At 41.0% G+C, this 21,863-nt stretch overlaps 1 protein-coding gene and 1 pseudogene across 4 annotated transcripts in view; one reads left to right on the forward strand and one right to left on the reverse strand.

Annotated features, from left to right (window-relative positions):
• Positions 1-502: 502 nt before the first annotated feature.
• The window catches only part of LOC139629010 (choline transporter-like protein 5-A), a 53,315-nt gene continuing 31,954 nt past the window's right edge, over positions 503-21,863 (reverse strand). For 2 of the 4 annotated variants that reach the window (XM_071491335.1, XM_071491334.1), the window contains exons 5-23: positions 20,673-20,757; positions 20,173-20,312; positions 19,876-20,004; positions 19,617-19,677; positions 19,079-19,202; positions 18,536-18,619; positions 17,879-17,991; positions 17,586-17,717; positions 15,905-16,004; positions 14,639-14,731; positions 14,210-14,297; positions 12,053-12,321; positions 11,852-11,946; positions 11,642-11,745; positions 10,875-10,948; positions 8,802-8,872; positions 8,512-8,600; positions 7,671-7,755; positions 503-729 (exon numbers count right to left, since the gene is read on the reverse strand). In XM_071491335.1, the coding sequence (XP_071347436.1) occupies positions 587-729; positions 7,671-7,755; positions 8,512-8,600; positions 8,802-8,872; positions 10,875-10,948; positions 11,642-11,745; positions 11,852-11,946; positions 12,053-12,321; positions 14,210-14,297; positions 14,639-14,731; positions 15,905-16,004; positions 17,586-17,717; positions 17,879-17,991; positions 18,536-18,619; positions 19,079-19,202; positions 19,617-19,677; positions 19,876-20,004; positions 20,173-20,312; positions 20,673-20,757 (2,079 nt within the window). In that variant the 3' untranslated portion in view covers positions 503-586. Of the gene's footprint in view, positions 730-4,209; positions 6,348-7,670; positions 7,756-8,511; positions 8,601-8,801; positions 8,873-10,874; positions 10,949-11,641; positions 11,746-11,851; positions 11,947-12,052; positions 12,322-14,209; positions 14,298-14,638; positions 14,732-15,904; positions 16,005-17,585; positions 17,718-17,878; positions 17,992-18,535; positions 18,620-19,078; positions 19,203-19,616; positions 19,678-19,875; positions 20,005-20,172; positions 20,313-20,672; positions 20,758-21,863 lie in introns of those variants that run through there. The other 2 variants (XM_071491333.1, XM_071491337.1) reach the window with 2 other exon arrangements.
• On the forward strand, positions 1,663-3,692 carry LOC139629011 (uncharacterized; annotated as a pseudogene).

The following is a 21,863-nucleotide window of genomic DNA, read 5'->3' on the forward strand; positions in this document are numbered from 1 at the left end:
GACAGTTACTGTATTATTCTCTGGTGGCACTGTAGGTTATTGCATGTGAAGGACGTTGAGGACTGGATCGCTTATAGGCAGCCAGACCTATTTTTGCTGATGGGAATGCCCATACATATGTGTGTTGCAGCTGTGATGGGTAACTTTAACCATTGTTAGGCAAAAAAAAAAACAACTCCCCATAATGCCACAGACATCCCACCTGCCTTATCCGGCCCCAGGGAGCCAGTTCCAACCAAGAGGCAGACTGCTGGAAATCTGTTATAGAGTTTAATTGGAATGATGTTGTGAGAGGAGAAAACCCAGCTTTACTGTAAAATCACTCAGTGGAAACAGAACATTTGCAACTGTGTTTTGTCAAATTTTCTTTAAAAAAATTTCTTCTATTTTGCACAAAGCTGCATTGGAAACCCGCTGTAAGTCTGTTTTCATTTTTCACATTAAGCCACCAGCCCAGTTCATGTAGCAGCTCATTGGAGAAGTGATTGAGGCTGGTAAACTGTAGTGTGCATGTAATTTATTGTTTCAACAAAAAACACTGGGTATGAACATTGTTTCTTCATTGATAAAAATGATCAAAGGTTCTTTAAAAGGCAAGAGTTTTTCTTTTGGCTTTATGTCTTTTTCTGTTCATGTCTTTCCTCAGAAGTCCACAAATGGTCTTCCAGAGGGTGCTGCTGATGTGATAAGGACGAGCCAACGAACCATTGTTCATCTCCTGCTCCAGCACTGTACAATGAGAAAAATACAAATTTTTATGCTTTTACTTGTGGGGACATGACGTTCTCCTTGTCAGAGTGTATATATAGAGAGGTGGAAGTACATTTGAAGACGTGGGGGTCTACTGGGCATTAACAGTACCACAGTGTATCACAGCCCAAGCAGTTTTAACCTTTGACCTGTCAGCTCTGATCTTTTTGTGTGGTTTCTTTTTTTATGTGATATTTTAGTGACCACTTAAGTATCAGTAACAAACAACAGTGTCAGACTAAAAGACAGAACAACACATATTAAACATCATCATAGGCCCCTGACATCATCATGCATTTGATGCGATCATCAACATTACAAATACATAATTAATCCATTGTATAAAAATGAACAGGGAATATATCAGCTGTGTTTCAATAAATGAACCTTGATTTTACAGAGAAAAAGAAAAAAATTACATCACAGTGACTGAAATTGACCAGTTTTCATCATATTCCTGCTGCAGTGAAGGGTGGCCACATAATATTCAAGGTATGAGCTGTCTCTGTTTAAATCCATCTCATCAGCATAATTTGCTCAATTTACATCACACCACAAAAGACATACAGTGCATCTGGAAAGTATTCACAGCGCTTCACTTTTTCCACATTTTGTTATGTTACAGCCTTATTCCAAAATGGATTAAATTCATTTTTTACCTCAAAATTCTACATGCAATACCCCATAATGACAAAGTGAAAAGAGTTTGCTTGAAACTTTTTCAAATTTATTAAAAATAAAAAAAACAATAATATAACATGTACATACAGTGGAGGAAATAATTATTTGATCCCTCACTAATTTTGTTAGTTTGCCCACTGACATAGAAGCGAACAGTCTATAATTTTAAAAGTAGATTCCTTTTTACAACGAGAGACAGAATATCAAAAAGAAAATTCCAGAAAACCACATTATATAAAAGATATAAATTGATTTGCATTTCATTGAGTGAAATAAGTATTTGATCCCCTGCCAACCATTAACAATTCTGGCTCCCACAGACTGGTTAAATACTCCTACTCCTTAGACACACCAAAAAAAACTTGTTACCTGCAGCAAAGACACCTGTGTCAATCAGTCGCCTGTATAAAAGACACCTGTCCATGCAATCAATCAGACTCATACCTCTCCACCATGGGCAAGACCAAAGAGCTGTCTAAGGACATCAGGGACAACATTATAGACCTGCACAAGGCTGGATTGGGCTACAAGACCATAGGCAAGAAGCTGGGTGAGAAAGAGAGAACTGTTGGTGCAATTATTTGAAAATGGAAGAAACACAAAATGACCATCAATCAACCTCATTCTGGGGCTCCACGCAAGATCTCGTGGTGCATCACTGATCATGAGGAAGGTGAGAAATCAGCCAAGAACTACACGGGAGGAGCTTGCTAATGATCTCAAGGCAGCTGGGACCACAGCCACAGAGAAAACCACTGGTAACACACTACGCTGCAATGGATTAAAATTATGCAGTGCCCGCAAGGTCCCCCTGCTCAAGAAGGCACATGTACAGGCCCGTCTGAAGTTTGCCAATGATCACCTGAATGATTCAGAGAAGTCTTGGGAGAAAGTGCTGTGGTCAGATGAAACCAAAATCAAGCTCTTTGGCATCAACTTGACTCGCCGTGTTTGGAGGAAGAAAAATACTATGACCCCAAGAACACCGTCCCCACCGTCAAGCATGGAGGTGGAAACATTATGCTTTGGGGGTGTTTCTCTGCTAAGGGGACAGGACGACTTCACCGCATTGATGGAAAGATGGACGGGGCCATGTACCGTAAAATCCTGCGTGACAACCTTCTTCCCTCCACCAGGGCACTGAAAATGGGTCGTGGATGGGTCTTCCAGCACGACAATGACCCAAAACATACGGCCAAGGCAACAAAGGAGTGGCTCAAAAAGAAACATATTAAGATAATGGAGTGGCCTAGCCAGTCTCCGGACCTTTATCCCATAGAAAATCTGTGGAGGGAGCTGAAGCTTGGAGTTGCGAAGCGACAGCCTCGAAACCTTAAGGATTTGGAGATGATTTGCAAAGAGGAGTGGACCAAGATTGCTCCTGATATGTGCACAAACCTGGTAATTAACTACAAGAAACGTCTGACCTCTGTGCTTGCCAACAAGGGTTTTGCCACCAAGTACTAAGCCATGTTTTGCCAGGGGATCAAATGCTTATTTCACTCGATAAAATGCAAGTCTGTTTGTGTCTTTTATTTAAAGTGATTTCCTGGATTTTCTTTTTGATATTCTATCTCTCACTATTTGAATAAACCTACCATTAAAATTATAGACTGTTTGTTTCTTTGTCAGTGGGCAAACTTACAAAATCAGCGAGGGATCAAATAATTATTTCCTCCACTGTAAGTATTCACAGCCTTTGCTTAATACTTTGTTGAAGCACCTTTGGCAGCAATTACAGCCTCAAGTATGATGCTACAAGCTTGGCACACCTTTTTTTGGCCAGTTTCTCCCATTCTTCTTTGCAGAATCTCTCAAGCTCCATCAGGTTGGATGGGGAGCGTCGGTGCACAGCCATTTTCAGATCTCTCCAGAGATGTTCAATCAGGTTCAAGTCTGGGCTCTGGCTGGGCCACTCAAGGACATTCACAGAGTTGTCGTGAAGCCAATCCTTTGTTATCTTGGCTGTGTGCTTAGGGTTGTTGTCCTGTTGGAAGATGAACCTTCTCCCCAGTCCGAGGTCCAGAGCACTCTTTCCCTCGACCCTGACTAGTCTCCCAGTTCCTGCTGCTGAAAAACATCCCCACAGCATGATGCTGCCACCACCATGCTTCATTGTAGGGATGGTATTGACCAGGTGGTGAGCGGTGCCTGGTTTCCTCCAGACATGACGCTTGGCATTCAGGCCAAAGAGTTCAATCTTTGTTTCATCAGACCAGAGAAATTTGTTTCTCATGGTCTGAGAGTCCTTCAGGTGCCTTGTGTCACTCTACCATACAGGCCTGATTGGTGGAGTGCTGCAGAAATGGTTGTCCTTCTGGAAGGTTCTCCTCTCTCCACAGAGCAACGCTAGAGCACTGCCAGAGTAACCATCGGGTTCTTGGTCACCTCCCTCACTAAGGCCCTTCTGCCCCGATTGCTCAGATTGGCCGGGCGGCCAGCTCTAGGAAGAGTCCTGGTGGTTCCAAACTTCTTCCATTTACGGATGATGGAGGCCACTGTGCTCATTGGGACCTTCAATGCTGCAGAATTTTTTCTGTACCCTTTCCCAGATCTGTGCCTCGATACAATCCTGTCTCGGCGGTCTACAGACAATTCCTTGGACTTCATGGCTTGGTTTGTGCTCTGACATGCTCTGTCAACTATGGGACCTTATATAGACAGGTGTGTGCCTTTCCAAATCATGTCCAATAAACTGAATTTACCACAGGTGGACTCCAATCAAGTTGTAGAAACATCTGAAGGATGATCAGTGGAAACAGGATGCACCTGAGCTAAATTTTGAGTTACATGGCAAAGGCTGTGAAAACTTATGTACATGTTATTTTTTTTGTTTTTTATTTTTAATATATTTGCAAAAATTTCAAGAAAACTCTTTTCAATTTGTCATTATGGGGTATTGTGACTAGAATTGTGAGGTAAAAAATGAATTTAATCCATTTTGGAATAAGGCTGTAACATAACAAAATGTAGAAAAAGTGAAGTGCTGTGAATACTTTCCGGATGCACTGTATAACGGAAAGAAGAAGGAAAGAAAGAACAAGTCCATAATTTTAAAAAATCCTATTGACCTAATGGATTTGAATCTTGGCTTCCAGAGAGATACAGGGCTCTATTATCTATTTTAACAGTCCAAAGCTCATGGTCTAAAGCATGCAAAGTACATTTAGGTCATGTTCACATCACTTTTGCTAGTTTAATGGCAGAAAAAACTGTCGCTGTGCCAGGAGCATGGTTCAAAAGAGCTGCACTTGCAATAAAAGGGGTTGAATGCAATAAACCAAGAGTGCCATCTCACATTCCCTTTAAAAGCCAGGTGCACTTACACCTTGGTGGATTGTAATTATAATGGTGCAGTGTTTCACAGTCTATTTGTGGTGAGTGAATCACATATTGTGACTGACCAGTGAGTCCTGTCCTGACACACAGCTCACAGCTTTACAAAGAAGTAACAGCACAAATCACAATGTTGGTCATCTTTTATGTTATATGATGCGAAGTGTAAATACATTTTCAGTTCAGCATGAAACTGTGGTGGGGAAAAATGAGTCAAGGTGCTGAATGGGAAACACTGTGGCATGCCCTGCTTGTGTGTAATAGGCAGAGTGTATGTGCACTGCGCACACACCTATGTAGGAGCATATTACCCTCATAATAATGTGTCTTTAAAATAACAGTGAAACACTGCGCCATTGACTTCAGACAAGGTTTTTGCTGGTCAATTGTGCAATCACTATCCCTGCCTCAAGATAGCAATGAGCCAACAATGCATGTGACTACACCTCATTTTAAGACCAATACACCCAAGTGTATTTACTATTTAAATAACATGGGCACTGGAAGGGAAAATGACAACTGTGTGAGTCTGAAACTAGTGAAGACACTTTGACCCAGGTGTAAACTAGAGATAAGATAGATGTCCTTATACTGTACACTGATTTAAATAGTAAACTTGTAGTTTCACCTTAATATCCAAATATTGTGTTACAAAAGTGAAGAATGTTGTAATTACAGTTTGTGACTCTGACTGTGGTTATTGGTTTGAAAGAGGCATGAATTTACAGTACCAGAAGCCAGTTTGTGGTCTTCAAACTTCCAGCTATACATTTTACTGTCTTAAGGTGGAGAAGCAAAACTTTTGTGTCCACACTCGTTTCCACCTAAACTGATGTTCACACATTTTGACATTTTACAAAACACACTGAATCTAAATACAAAACAAAAACATTACTTTCAAGGACCCTGTCAGACTAACAATGGCACAGTGTCATAAACCTCCTCAATCAGTTCACTGAGTCACTGACACTGCAGAGGCTCCATAAGAAAAAAACTACAAATAGTCCGACAGAAACTTAGTCCTGGCTCAAGCAGCTGCCTCGTTTTCAGGTAAGTTTCATCTTGTCTTTGTTATGTTTCTTCTATTTTGACCTAATTAAGTTTTGAAAAGTCTTCAGCCTCTGATTTTAATATTGGTTCCTCCTATTTCTGACATGGTGGCACTGTGGCTGAGTCCTTCAAATTTAGATTTCATGATGAATTACCCTCCTGAGTCTTGACACGTGTTTAGTAGTGGTGAACTAGACCAGCTATTCTGAAGTTGAGCTTTGCAGAAATAACAAAAACCTCCAGGGATTCCAGGGTCTTCAAGAAAGATCTGACCCAGAACCATCCAGTCCTATTGTCAGTGTCAAGACCTTGACATCCCTTGGATTTGGACAGGTGAGGTCTATCCAGGACTCTCCATCCCTCACAGAATGACAGAGTCTGATCAGACTGGTTGCTGATGGAGTGGAGTGGAGTGGATAGGAGGACAGGATATCACTGCGACTGATTGGATTTTCCCAGAATTCTGTGTAGCTCTGGAGACATGAGGAAAGGTTTTTCTGAACTACCATCATTCCTCTCCAAGTCATCACCTGGTTGGCCAGATAAACAGGTGGATGGATGAAGGGAAGGCATGGGAGAAAAAGCAGGTATGGATGGATTATGGGAGATGGATGGATGGATGGAAAAGGAGAAGGTCGATGGTAGGGTATGGATAGGAAATCGCACAGCAGGGTGTTTGCAAATGAAAAAGAGGCAAAAAGACAAGAAGAGGTTAGTGTTGTTAAAGAGCCACAAGTAAAAGAGATGAATATTAAAGACCAGAGGTGAATCCTCAACGTTTCACTCTGATGAGTGCAGCCATTTCAATTTTTTTCTAGAAAGTCTGACTTGGTTTGAACATCCAATCAAAGCATAAGAGAAAAGAAAGAAAGAAAATTCAAGGCATATTAATACATGCTACTGGATGGATGGATGAATTTATCCAAAGCTCAAATGATACCTTCAGGTAACCCATTTAAACCAAGTGTTGTTTTCAGGATAAGTTAGGCCACTCAGAAATGTCAGTGGGCTCATCAGAGGTACTATCCCGGTCTAAGACAGTTTTCATGAAAAACTGTGACACAGATTGTCCACAGAGTAAAGATGTTTATCAGTATATGAATGGACAGAGCAGACTGTCCATGTTGAGTATTAGTAATGTCCCTGTTTTCAGTGTAATAATGGATGAGCAGACAACAATCACTGGATTATTTTTGAAACTGAAAAACTGTACTAGATGGAGACTATGACCACTGTCACTGGAAGGAGTGACTGACACTGATTCTAGTGGTTTGTGTAAAGCACATGTGGACATGTGGATCTGCATGAACGACAGTGTGATCCACTTCCTGCCAATATCCAGCAGCTCCACACAGCTATTGAAGAGGAGCGGTCCAACAATTATCAACCGGATCAACTGTACAAAGGAGATGTGTTGCACTGCATGAGGCAAAAGTCACAAGAGATACTGACTCGTTTTCTGATCCATGACGCTCCTCTCAAAAAAATCTGCTGTTTTATTTTTTCAAAATAAAACAGCGGATTTGAAAGTGGTCTTTTATTGTGACCAGCACAAGGTTCACCAGGGCAATAATCATGCAATGTAATCAGCCACACCTGTCAGAGAAAGATGACTTTTGTGTTGTCAAAAAAGTTTTGGATCTTTTACTTGAACTCATGAAAAGTGGGAGAAAAAACAAAAGTGTTGCTTTTATATTATAAAAAAACCAAAAAAAAAACCCTGCTGGTTTCATAAACTTGTGCCATTATGACCATTGAGGACTGTTACATCAATTTGTTTTCTGTGCCTGTACTGATTCATTTGTCTCAGTAAACAGTACTGGACTCTAAAGGCAGTAGTATATTGTACTTACAGAAGCAGAGGAAGAGCGTGTCAACACACATGGCATAGACGCTGAAGAAACCATGTGCGATCAAGTAGGCACCTATCACCACAGTCTGAAGTGAAAAACATAAAGGTTAGAACAACTACAGCAGCATCTGTACATCATATATATTTGGGATGGACAGTGTTGAGATATTAAAGTTCCTCCAGACATGTTTTGAATCATCTGCTATTATTAATATTTTATTTAACATGGTTTCTCCACATAAAAAAATTTTAAAAAAATATGAAAAATTAGGGCTTTAAGCACACTACTCTTACTTCCTCATTAAAAATCAAAAAATCCCACCACTGCTGCTTGTGCTAGGTTAACATGTGAAACAGCACAGGGTATCAGTATGATTAGAGGAGGAAACATCACAGAGACTCAGTCTGAACCTCAGTCAGACCCAGACTCAGGAGCTTTTGAGGAGTTTACCAGAATGGTTAGTGTAGTCAATTGTTTATGTTGTTTGTTAGCTTGTAACTGGCAGTGGCTGACACAGTGCTAATGCTCTGGCTCTCTGTACTGACAAGGTTTCAGGTGTATTTAGCCCCGCCCCCCATCCCCACAAGTTGACAGGATTGGTTCCTTAGGTTCTATGACGTATGAATCCCTGGCTGTCTGAATCTGTTTTTATGAGACTGTCATTGGTTCACTGCAGTTCAGGGTTGTAAACACTCAGTCATGGCTGACTGATTATTTCACTCATTATGTCTTGTATAAAAAACATACATCATTTGTACACGTTAACACAATTAAACACTTGATTTTCATCAAAGGGGGTCTTTAAATTTTGGCTATTGCCCATTTTATGATTGAGTCTGACCAGCAAGGGGACCCAGTAGTAGTTGAGATTGGGAATTTCCTCCTGGATTACAGGGATCTTCTTGGTGAAGAAGAGGAATGCAAACACACCTGAAACACACACAAACACACACATACCGAGTGAACCACTGTCTGGTTGTCTTCTCTGATCATTACACTCTGTGTTATAACGTTCTCACACATAAACTCATATAACAAATGAGTTGCAGGTAGATCATCATAATTGGAAAGTGTAAGGTGGAACATAAACCCAACCTGGTGTTCAGACTTCCACCTTGCATTGTTACTCACCAACTCCTCCTGCTATCAGCACTTTGCCCAGAAACAACAGAAAGTCCGTCACTCTGTCCAGAACTGCAACCCTGTAGAGACAGAGTCAGAAAGTTCAGCCTTGACACTCATCTAACACATGTTCAAAATACAGCTCCAGTATAGTCTCAGCCAGAGGTAGTGGTAGCCTGCCCCGACTAACTGCTAAACGTCAGTCTACAACTCTTATTATAGGAATTTAATGGTCCATACAGTCTAAAGGTAGATGTCCATGTGTTTGTGATTATAAAGCAGGTCTAGGTTCTATATTAATACTGTGAAAGTATCAAAGCCTCAGTCCACAGAGAAATGCACACAGCCTGTATTCAGAAACTGAGTTTCTCTGGGTGTTTACCTGAAATCTGTTATATTTTTATTTGATCACTGAGCCTCTCTTCTGATTGGCTGACTGACCTGTTGTTACTACAGAGATGGTTTTTGGTTCTTAAAACCACAAATATATCTTCTGATGGAGATCAACACTTAAGATAAAACACTGGAGAAGTGTAAAATATGGACCTTTAAAAAGATTAATCCTTTTTTTTTTAAATAGTCTTTTGGCCTTTTAAAGTCACTGGGCTGCTCTGCTGTGACACTTAGTCTGTGAATCTGAATCTGAATATTTATTTATAAGCCAGTAGCACAAGGGAACCACCTGTAGATGGCAGTGCACACAACAGGAACAAACTGTCTGTGCTGCCTCTTCAGTGTTTAAAGGTCTGTGTCTGTGTGGGTCCTCCGAAGACGACAAACACACACTCTCCTTATCACCATCCTGCAGCTTCATCTATCACTGAAGCTGCATCACTTTCACGAGGAGATGAAAAGAAACATGAGAATCGCACGGTGTCAGGGATAAAGCTCAGCTTCAGATTCACAGACAAGGAGGAGTATTACATAGGTATTACATTAAATGATCAGGTCTGTATCATATCAAAGACTCAGTATGTTATTAGCAGCCCTCAGTATATTATTTTAAAGAAATTACATGTAACAGAAATTACATCAGAGACTTTTGGTTCAACTGAGGCAGCAAATTCAAATCAGTACGACTCAGTGACGTCACCACAATCTGAAAACATTTGTCTCTTTGAAAATGAGACAAATACAAAAGCAGTGCTAAAAAACACAACAGTAACACAAGTTCCAGAGTAACGCTGTTCAAAGGTCATGGAGAGATGCAGTCTGTCAGGGTAATTAGACGGTCTCTACAATTCAGACAGCTACTGTGTGGGCAAGATAAACAGTTAATTGTGCTTAAGTTGCTCTCCAAGATACTATTTTATATAAGTTAGCCATATGAAAATATCTAGTTAGACTGGACATTGATGTTTTTTCAGAATCAGAATTTTTTTTTTTTACTTTTTCATGTCACACATACAATAGGTAAGTTAATAGGTCAGTAAATACAGAATATTTAATGAATACAAATACAGGCAACAACAAAAAAATATCTTAACCAGTCTTAACATAGCTTTTTCAGAAATGCTATATTGAGCCAATCAGGAAGCTTTAGAGGTCAACAGCGAGGCTGAGAAGGATAAATCAGGTCAACCTGACTGTAAAGATGGTGATCGACAGGGATAACAGACGACATTACAGATAAGGGAGAGAGGGAGAGAGAAAGAGAGAGAGAGACCACCCTGCAGTGTGGGCACGTGTTGGTGTTATTATCACCAAGTTGTAACGTCATTGTTTTATTCTCTCTATTATTGTTCCAGCGTCTCCAATAAGTGTAAATATATTATTTTACAAAATGGGTGAAATATTCAATTCTTGCATGTCAGGGCCCTGTTTGATATGTAATATGTGAATCATGGCTAAGGATGCCAGTGGATATTATCCATGTCTGTGGAGCCTGTTAGTGTTGTAGTGCACTGCCAGTGTTGATGATCTCACCCACATATTCTAAGTATGGATTAATTATCATAAACAACTCTTATTAAGCCCAAAGTGACTTCACAAAAATATATTCACACAAAAAACCCAGGAGACAGAGCTGTCAAAGGCCCAGAGAGAATGAGCGGACCACTGAAAAGCCCTGAGCCTCCTCACCTGACCACGTTTCTCATCAGTAGGAAGAAGGCTTCTCTGGCTGAGGTACAGAAGTTTTTACCATAGATCGCCACCTGGAGGAGCGGAGACACAGCTATCACACACTGGATATCTAGTAACCTTATACCACTTTTTCCACCAAAATTAGCAGGAATAAGTGTGTGTTTTTAAACAAGAGTAAACCCACTCATAAAAAAAAAAATAAAAAATCAAATTGACCCCTTTTCCACTTCCTGTTGAGTGTGCTTTTCTGCCTTTCTTTTTGCCTACTGAGGACACACACCACTGAAAGAAGTGATGTCATCACAGAGAACACACACAGACGCAGGAGAGAGAGAGTGAGCTCCTAGCTGCCGTGCAAACTGGTCAAATGGATCTGTCACATCTCATCTCATCCCCTGGTTAGTGCTCCTGTAAAAGTGTTGGCGCCTCCGTGTGAGACACTTTAATCTGTGATTGTGTGTTTTCAAAACTCTGTCATCCCCGAGCGCAGTGTAGCCACAGTGTTTCTGGTGTAACAGCACTGGGCTGGACAGGTGACAGGTGTGTCTACAGTGTCTGTGCTCTGAAAGATGTCACAGAAAAAGGGTGAAAATTAGAGTGTTGTGTTTGCTTGACTGCTAATCAGAGCTGGAAGATAAATACCTGCGTCTACTGAGTCATTTGACCTGGGTACCCACTTCCACTGCCAGTTGTTGGTGGGTTTTAGCAGGTTTTTTGACCAGTGGAAAAGGGGCCCTACTTCTCATGCTATTAAACCAGCTCACCATGATGTAGGCATTGTGGTTCATGTAGCGTAGGAACTTCTCCAAACACCAGAAACAGCATTTCAGACAGCACATGATGAACCTGGACAGGCTGTTGTCAACACCTACATGGACAAACACACAACATCAGTATAGTGGTAAGGAGGTAAGGAGATAAGGAGGAACTGTGTATGTGTGTTAGTGTGTGTGTGTGTGTGTGTGTATATAAACCTTTTAGTTTCTGCTCCAGGTATTCCAGTACGATCCGCAGAAGTTGGACGACTGAAAGAATTAGAGCTCCGAAGGCCAAAGAGCCCGTGTGAAACCTGGAGACAGACAGAGGAAGAGCTCAGTGCACTGTCGTACACACGGCTCTCTGTTGTGTGTTTCCAACTTAAAAGACAAAACACGGTCCTCAGAGGACGTCCTGACCTGATGGCCCTGCTGAAGGATGAAAAGAGGGGACATGGTGGGATGTCCTGAGGCTTCCTCTTGGCCCAGTAGTAGCTAGCGAACGCCCCAGCCAGGCTGCACTGCTCCAAGGCCAAGCTGAAGTTGACCAGCCAGAGGAAGACCAGCAGATTGGACAGCTGCAGCAGGAAGAGGTATTGGTGGTAGGGGGTCTCCCCACCATAGAAGGCAAACAGACACTGAGACCCAAGACACAACGCTGACCTGGAGATGTTGGTTCTGTTGAAGGTCTGAGGGGGACGACAGAGGACAGACCTTCACGTTTACACATCTGTAAGTAGGTTTGTGCAACATTTATATCATTATAATGTAGTGTGTAGACTGTGGTTGTGTGTTATGTAAATGTCAAGGGACAATAAAACATAACACACAATATATGTGTCTGTACAGGTATACATTATACATATACTGGTTATATCTTCTACAATTAAGATTAAAAATGTCTTTTTTGATGTCACGTGACCAGTAATTAATTTTTAGGTTAAATATATTTTCTGGGCTTTTATGTCTTTACTAAATTGTTGATAGTAGAGAGATAACTGATAACAAGAGATGACTGATTATTTTTTTGTTGTTGTATCAACTAAAGAATGTGTTAATTTGGCAGCAGTGTGTACTCTGTCAGTGAAGGGTTAATGGTGTCGAAGTGCTCAGCTTCTGTAACAGCATCTGACATATTTGTCATTTTGGCACCTGACTGATTTCATTTTGCTCTTTTGATAAAAGTGTGTAGTAATTTTGTCAAACTGCAGTTACTAAAGATGTTGTGGTCTGTGATCTGAATTTTGAGATTTTTTTTTATGTCTTCCAAGTGTTTTGCAGCTGTGATCTGCTTTGTTGCATGCAGTTACCATGGTTACAGGTCTACTGTCTCTTGAGTTAAGGTAACTTGTTGACACACACACACACGCGCGCACACACACGCACGCACGCACCCACACACACACAGTTGTCTGTCTTCAGCTGGATGAAGAGTTGTCATCTCTGGCTGTGTGAAAAGAGCCACTCACTCTCATCAAATCAAATCTAGTCTTTTATCTGTCTCACCAACCATCACCACAGCTACCTGTTCTCTCTGCTGCAGAGCTGTGAGTCACTCACTCACCTGTTCACCAAAACACTCTTTACTCTCTAGGGTTATTTTGAGGGGAGAAGTACAATGATTTACCATATTTCTTTAGTCAACAACAACTCAAAGAACCATTAGTGTTACATCTAATTCTCAGAGGATTCTAGATTAATTTGCTGCATTAATCTGTTTCCTCCTGACAGAGCCAGAGCTTTAATACACAGTGAAGACACAGTGCTTCTTGTTCACAGCAATGAAACAGATATCTTAGGTGGCAGGGGAAGCTGGTACCACAGATACATTCAAGTTGTTGAATGCATGACTTTGCATTTAAACTGTAATTAGTCCTTTTGTTTTTCACTTTATCAGTTTTATTGAGAAAAATGTTTTGTATACGTTTTGTATGTCACAGTTCTCATTTTAGAAGGTCACTTTTTATTTGGTTTTAGTCTCATTTTCATTGTGACAAATGGTCATCAGCTAATTTTTTTTTTTATCAGGCTGCATCCAATGGATTTTGTAACTTTCTGAAACAGATCACATTTACACAGCAGTGTCTTTCCAGGTGTCCTGAGCTGTGGAGGAGGGCGGGGCTGCCTTTGAAGAGAGACTGTCTGATATTTCATTGTCTTGCCCTCTGTTCTTTTGAAGTACACTCTGTCTCATGTAATATAACTTAGCAGACACCTCAGGGGTTGATTCAGGTTTGGTCATTGTGAAATCTACAGTGAAGTGCCTCTTGTACAGACTCAGATTGTTCTCAGAGCATAACGCTGAGCAGACACCTTTGAAGGATATTTACTAAGCGCGCCACAATCAACCATCATGTCGCTGCATTTTAAAAAAAATCTTTTGAGGCATTCAGTAGACTGAAGACGAAAGTGTACCGAGCTGCAGACCAAACATACGTACAGCTTGAGCCTAAACAGTTTTTAGTGAACATGGACAAAGGCTGTTTGACTGTTAAAACCTAAAACCTTACATCAGTACATTATTTCCTAATGACTACAAACAGAAGAAGAAGTGAACTGGAGGATGACAAACTGTACCTCAGGACTGCAGGTGCTGTTGGCATAGGGGCAGCTTACATTAGGAGACATGACTTTGTAGATAGCTTCACCTGAGGATGCCAGGTACCTGGTTTCACAGCGCTGGTTAAAGACACAACTAACAGAAAATCCATACCCATATCTAAGCTCTCAACTACAAAAAGTGAACTGAAAAGGTAGAACGCGGGGCAACCTGATGGCTGAATGATTGAGGTGCATACCACGTGTGCAGACGAGTCCCCAGTTCATCTCCTGGCCGGCCGGACTATTTACTGCACGTCGTTTCCCTACTCTCTGTCCCCTTCCTGTCACTCTCCACTGTCCCATACATAAAAGTTTACAAATGCTCCAAAAAACAAAAAAAACAAACACTCATTAGGTAGAATGTGTTTCTCTTTCCACTCTTCCTGTAAGCTCTGTGAAGGATACACAGCTGTAACCGCCCAGTAGGAGATGCAGACAGTCAACAAGAGGAAGGTGACGACTGGAAAGAACAGCGTGGACATGATGTGACCGATGGCTCTGCAACAACGGTAAAAACAACTAACATTAAACAGCATATTAAAAAAATACATCTAATAATCTGAAGGACAGTTATATGGAAGTTTATTGCTGCCACGGCAGAAAAAGAAAAACAGATCAGTATCAGGTTATGATGTGAAAAGTCTATTGCTATAAGAACATGTTACACATTATACCAGGATATTTTCACACTATTACAACAGACAAACTTATCATGTTATAACATAAAACATTTCACGTTATAACATGATAACTTGTATTGCTAGAACATGCAATATAAGTGATGTTTGAAAGAGGAAACTGTGTGGAGAATAAACTGAGGACTACGGCTCCTGTACAGGATTTGATTCATGCTTGAGTTGAGACATGGTGAGATTCTGCTGTTACTGGGTGCAGTGGATGACACTTTGGTAAGTATACATCATAAACTCTAAATAAAGATGGACGTAGCCTGGTTTCTGAAGCTCAGAGTGAGCTGCCCCACTGTCACCATCTTGGCAGTGCCTGATTCCGCCCCTACCGCCTAGCTCATCCAAATATGGTCAAAGAGGTGGGGCATGTGTGGAACCAAGACTTAAGTGCATGCTGGTTTGTATCAAGCATACACTCACCCACCTGTCACTCAAAGAGGCCACGCCCTGAATTCTCCATAACTTTAGTCCTTAATAAAATGTTACTAGGGGAGTTCTATAAAATTCAGTTGTACAGTTGTCATGAAGGAGGAAATTAGCTCTAGAGACCAGAACAGTTTTTGTTTTGCTGGAGATTCTAGTGAGATTCTCATTAGAGGAACTGACGCTTTCAGCTCTTCATGTTTCAGACCTGGAGGCTGATGCTTGGTGTGTGAACACTAAGACAGATTTTAAAATGCATGAGTCTGTACAGAAGGAAGAATGAGTCTGAGCCTCTGGAGGTAACAGATACAAACTCCACCATCTCAGCTGCATCCAAGCTGAGTATGTAGTGACCCAAAGTACAGTGAGGCATTTGTTCGGCCTACATTTATGTGGCATGTTGAGTCATACAAGACTAAAACCATTTGGTACATGTATAACGGGAGTGATTGATGGCATCTTATAACATTAAACTTTTAACATTATATCATGATACTGATTTTTCTTTTTCTGGCAGCACTACTGCTGTTTGCTCTTCTACTGTGTTCAGAGCTCATACTTGCTGGCCTCTCTGAGCAGGGCGATGGCAACTTGGACTCTTCTCCTTAAGAAGATCAACATCAGCACAATGGAGGCTTCTGTCAGTCCCATGGAAACCACTGACAAACACAACCAACACACAGTTTACATTCTTCATACACTGTTTCTGCACCAAGGTAGCTGCTGTGTCATTTGTTGTTTTTTTGCTGATTTCATCTAAGTTTACTGAAACTCAGTTGTGTCAAATTCAGAGAGGGAAGTAACGAGTTACGTTTACTCTTACTTCCACCACTGTGGATCTGTAATCATCAGTTATATTCACAGGCTACAAAGAGCCTGACTGGATTTTACTGTTTGCTTTTGGTGTTGGAACAGTGTATTTCAGTTTATATACACTGAAAAAAACAGTGGCCTAAAGATGTGCTTTTATTTAGTTGTTTTTCCACGTATTATTATTATTGTCATTTTTCCTCTTCTCCTTTTTAAAAATGTCACAACTTTGACTTAGAGTTCAGTTTAACTGACTTACTTTTTTTACATTTTGACACAAATAGTTTTACTTCTACTTAGGTAAACTTTCTTTTACTTGAGTACAGTTTTCCAGTTTTGAGAAAGTGACTTTGTTGACTGATCCTATCACATTGAAAACAAGATGTCAACACAATCCATTATTTATTTAAGCAGTTTCTGTGGGTCTTTTTGGTACTGAACAGTCTCTCTCTGCAGTGAGTCCTGTCAAACATCTTGTTCAAACTGAAGAAATGTAGAAACATACACCGCCAGTCATAGGTTTTACAACGCCTCAGTTTTTCCAGCTGTAATTTAAATTCAGATAATTGTCTCTGTGTTTGTTAAATGAAATCAAAGAACAAATAAACAGTTTGAGATTTTAAAAATCTAGTTTAACTAAACTGAATCTAAAAGTCCGACTCCTCACTCTGACCTTCCTACAATGGAAATCAAACATTCACATAGTTGGTCCAACTCTGTTGCAGAAGATTCCACTAACTTGTGTCACTTTCAGCTTCAGTCCAGTTCATCCCAGACCAGCTCCATGGGGTTCAGAGACTGTGCTGGTCTTCATCATCTGGTTCTGTTCTTCAGTGTTGTGGGTCATTATGTTGCTGTAGGATGAAGTCCTGACCGACCAGTCAGTCTTCCTCTGTAACTGGTCTGTTTCTCTCCATCTGACAGCAGTCCTACTTCCTGCAGTACAGTGCCGTCATGGTAATGATCAGAGGGTGTGGTTACACAATTTGTCATCATCAACTTGGAGGAAGTGTTTCATTTACTTCCACTGCTGCTGGAAAACTGGAAGTTCACCAGTTTGTTCATCCCTGTTTTCTATGACTGACCTTTGTACCCCTGATGGTTTTTCACTGGACTTCAGCTGCTGGAATTTCAATAACAACTGGAAAAATGGCTGTGATCGAAAACTTTGACTGGTGGTGTAGGGAGGAAGACACCATTGTGTGTCATTTCCTGTGTAAGAGTATAATGATTGTTCCCAGATTGATAGGACATTGATAGGATTGATAGGTCTATCCATCTGAGAGAGAACACACATGGTCCTCCACTGAGAGATGTGATGTTGAACTTTCAACTTTAAGCCCTTTTATCTTAATCTAAGAACAACAGAGCACTAAATGTCCAAAAATGAGAATGTGGATTCTACTGACTGACAATTTGACTAAACTTACATAATATGATCCACGTCTGTCTGAGCTGTAGATACACCTGTAGGTCAGTCTGCAGGCCAACTTCTACAATGGCAACATCAGAACCTGGTCTGTGTCTGAGCCGGGACCACTCCATGGAGCAGTACCACATACCTGTACACACACATATGCATTTTTATTATAGTAACATCTTCACTAATTCTTCTGAAGTCACCTCCAGTGCCTCACTGCAGGAGGGGAGGGGGAGCTAATGAGTGAGAGAGGTGGTTCAGGTAGAAGTCCCTTTAAAACAACGTTCAGTCCTGAGTACACACCGTATGCAAGCAGCAGTATGACGGTGATGATGGTCGTCCACAGCAGTAACCCAGCTGTGAACCTCAGCAGCAGGATGAAGACCAGACTTACAGCCAGGGATATCAGCAGACCTCTGTCACAGTGTTACAGGAGGTACAGGAAACAATCAGCACAAAATCAAACACTTAAATCAAACCTGTGTAAAGTTACTGAAGGACAATGGTGAATATTAAAATGTAGTGTGTAGTGTAGTGTGTAGCACAAGAACAGAATATATAGAATATCTGCACCTGCACCTGCACCTGTACCTGTACTTCTACCTGCACCTGCACCTGTACTTGTACCTGTACCTGTCAGCCTCACAGCTCTGATATCTGGCTGAAACCAAGTGAGACCAGAGGTACTTGAACACTGGACACATCTCCTTATTTTCTGTGTTAAACAGTTTTACATTGTCATTTATATTGTCCTCACACTGTAAGGACAGGGACAGACAGACAGGACAGACAAGGTACAAAACTGCCTCTGATACTGTACTGGTACAGGTACTGGTCTGGTCTAAGACTGGTTCTGATGAACAGAGCTGATAAAATGGTGAGTGGAGACGAAATCTGTTTGAGACCAGATTAGATGTTTTTCTGTGTGTGTGTGTGTGTGTGTGTTGTTTGTGTAATTACATTAGTATCCATGACCATGACTTGGCATAGTCTTCCATTATCTTCACACCCATCTCCTTAGTGTCCACTAGTCCTGTTATTCCCCTGCAGAGGACACAAATGAGACAGAGGCTGAGGGAGAAGACAGAGACTGGTCCCACTGATGTTATATCAAAGACAAACACATTAAACAGATGCAGAGATATGCCATGCTTTTAGGATCTGTGAACAGCAGCTAGTGGCAAACACTCTGCTCTTTTTCAGTTAAATATCTGGCCTCTTGTATAAAGGATTGTAAAATATGTTCACATCAATATTTTTCATAACACCTCATCACATCCTCTCACTACCTAAATAACACATTATTGTTGATATAACAGAAAACATTTGCACGTGGTCAAAACAGAAAGTTGTTAAAGGTCAGTGCTGCTGCTGTCCGATGTTTCATCAATCAACAGTAAGAGTCTTATGGTGATGATGTGCCATTAATTCATTAGTTCATTAGAGTTGACGAAGACAAACAGCAAAACAAAGACATGTTAAAAATGAAAGAAGTGTCAGTACTTGGCAGCATGTTGGAGTTCAGTTACGCTGCGCGGCATCTCCAGAGCATCTTTAAACCTGGTTCTGTTGGCTACAGTCACTGTTCCATTCAGAGTGATGAAGTCTGGTAGACATCGCTGGAGAACTGACACACACACACACACACACACACACACACACACACACACACACACACACACACACACACACACACACACACACACACACACAGGAGAGCTGTCAGCACACTCTAACTCTTGTTTCACTATTTTCAGGGGGAAAACTGACTGAACTGCAGCTTTAGAAAAACACACACAAACAGATACAAACACAGATTTTCAGAATTTGTTTGTCTTTTGTCTGTTGCATGTGTTTTCTGAAGCTGCAGTGTGTTGACCTCTCAGGGCCACCAAAGGACAAAAATATGTTGTCTATGAGTGAGCAGATGGACAGGTTATTTTAATGAGGACTTTATATTTCCTACTTTTAAATTTAAACACTGACATAATGAGTTGAAACCCTGTGTTAGTTGTGTGAGACAGAGGTGTCGAATCCTTACATGGTCGACTGGGTATGATCATGGAGGGACAGTCCTCGTCTCGGAGAACCTGAGACACTGGCTGGAAGAACCAGATGAAACAGGAGGGTCAGAATAAAAATGTGTGTTGTGGTGCTTTTGTGGCACTATGAGATTCAATCAAAATCTTAAACAGGATCCACTTTGTGTTACTGTGCTCTGCTGTACATTACTGTTTTTTAACCACAGTTTTAACCACATGTCTCTATATATTAACTGTGTCATGTTTCAGTGTCGGTACCTTGTCAGGGTCATTAAATCCAGGCTTACAGAACTGCTTATAATATTCCCAGTAACTCTTGCTGAGTTTGTGTTGCAGCTGCATCTCAGAGTAGGTGGCAAACCTGTCCGGACACCGTGACACACACATCTGGAAGAAGAGCCACACACACACACACACACACACACACACACACACACACACACACACACACACACACACACACACACACATCTTTAGGAAAGATATGATACAGACATATGGATCACACTGATACTTCGTCAATGTCAATGCAAATTTGCAAAATGAAACTTATACCTGGGCCCTAGGCCTGAGTCTGGCCCATATATTTCCACATCTGGGCAGATTCCAGCTGTTACCCTGGTCCAGATGTGGAGGTAGCATCTGACAGTCATGATGTATATGGGCCAGATTCAGGCTGTGAAGCAGGGGGTATACTGGGCCAGAAAAAAACAAGCACATGCAGATTTATTGGATGCACCTCTAATGTTTTAGATGCAGGTGCGTTAGAAAGTGTCACTTGAAAAAAGAATATCCCACACGCTGCTTTTGCTCAGCATCACAATTTATTGATCATTCTAACTGAGACAGAAACATTAGGATGATCAATATGTTGTGATGCTGAGCGAGAGCAGTGTGTATTCTTTCTTCAAGGCTCTCTGGGTTTCAAAAACAAATACGTTTTTTATTGATGATTGTCATCTTAAAGTTAATGAGCACTGGACAACATGACCTGATAACTCAGTCGTAGCAGATGTGGCCATGATGAAGTGATGCTTTACTTGTTGCTAGATTACCTGAGTGGTGGGACACTGAAGGTTGATGAGAATAGCCGGGTTGGCACATTTTAAGATGTTGAAATAGAACAGGATGGGTTTCTTCCTGCAAAAAAAAAGCATCAGTGTTAAATCACAGACATGCAGTTTATCATCAGTCTGACATTCAACAAGTCCAGAGTCATTTCGTGGTGAAATGATGTCATTTCATTTTTCTCTGTCTGCAAGCAATCGTGATTTCCTTCATATCCCAGAATGCCTTTAAGCAACCTCCAGGATAGAGATGGTAGAAGCATAAATAAACATGGTTGGCTGATGTCCTGGTTTATAAAAATCCAGACATGTTTGTGGTCCCTGTTGTACTGTTAAAGTACTTTAAATATTGAGTTAAATTGTTTGTGTTTGCAGCCTCCAGCAGATCTGTATTTAAATGACACTGATGCATAGCACTATTAGTGTATAAATTGTTTATACATCCTGGATATTGACATTGTACTCTGTCTGCTTATCAACACAGTCAAGTTACTGTTGCACATGATTATCACTCATAGAAACCTGTAGCACCTGCTGACTGCAGTTTATGTCAAAAACCTTACTCAGACTCATCTGAATACAGAGATAAAACACACACTTTTAGACCCAGTGTGACTGACACATCATTATCTCTGATGTCCACTGCAGATAAACATAAATTAGAAATCAGAAAAAAGACACAACTCAAAACTCCAGGTGTAGCCAGAGACTCATCACATCATTTGCTAGTTTTCCTCCAACTATCACAATCCAGGATCAGCTGTTTGTTGTTTGTACATTAAAGCTCCATCCAGTCTAAAGGCAGATGTCCATGTGTTTGTGATTATAAAGCAGGTCTAGGTTCTATATTAATACTGTGAAAGTATCAAAGCCTCAGTCCACAGAGAAATGCACACAGCCTGTATTCAGAAACTGAGCCTTAAAACCTTTTGATGTCACAACAAAGCAGTCACCACCCCAAGCCCCGCCCACCTGGACCCACCATCCAACCTTGCAGGATTGGTTTCTCTGAGTGTTTAACTGAAATCTTCTATATTTTTATTGAATCACTCAGAAAACAGTCAGCCAATCAGAACAGAGGCTCAGATCCTCGCTTCTGATTGGCTGACTGATCTGTTGTTACTACAGCTCCAGAGAGAAGCCTGAGAGAGGAGATGTAAAACTACACTGAAATGGTCT

Source organism: Trachinotus anak, unplaced genomic scaffold, assembly GCF_046630095.1.
Source record: "Trachinotus anak isolate AG129_WGS33_773 ecotype Australia unplaced genomic scaffold, CSIRO_AGI_Tana_v1 ptg000012l, whole genome shotgun sequence".
Lineage (NCBI taxonomy): Eukaryota > Metazoa > Chordata > Actinopteri > Carangiformes > Carangidae > Trachinotus > Trachinotus anak.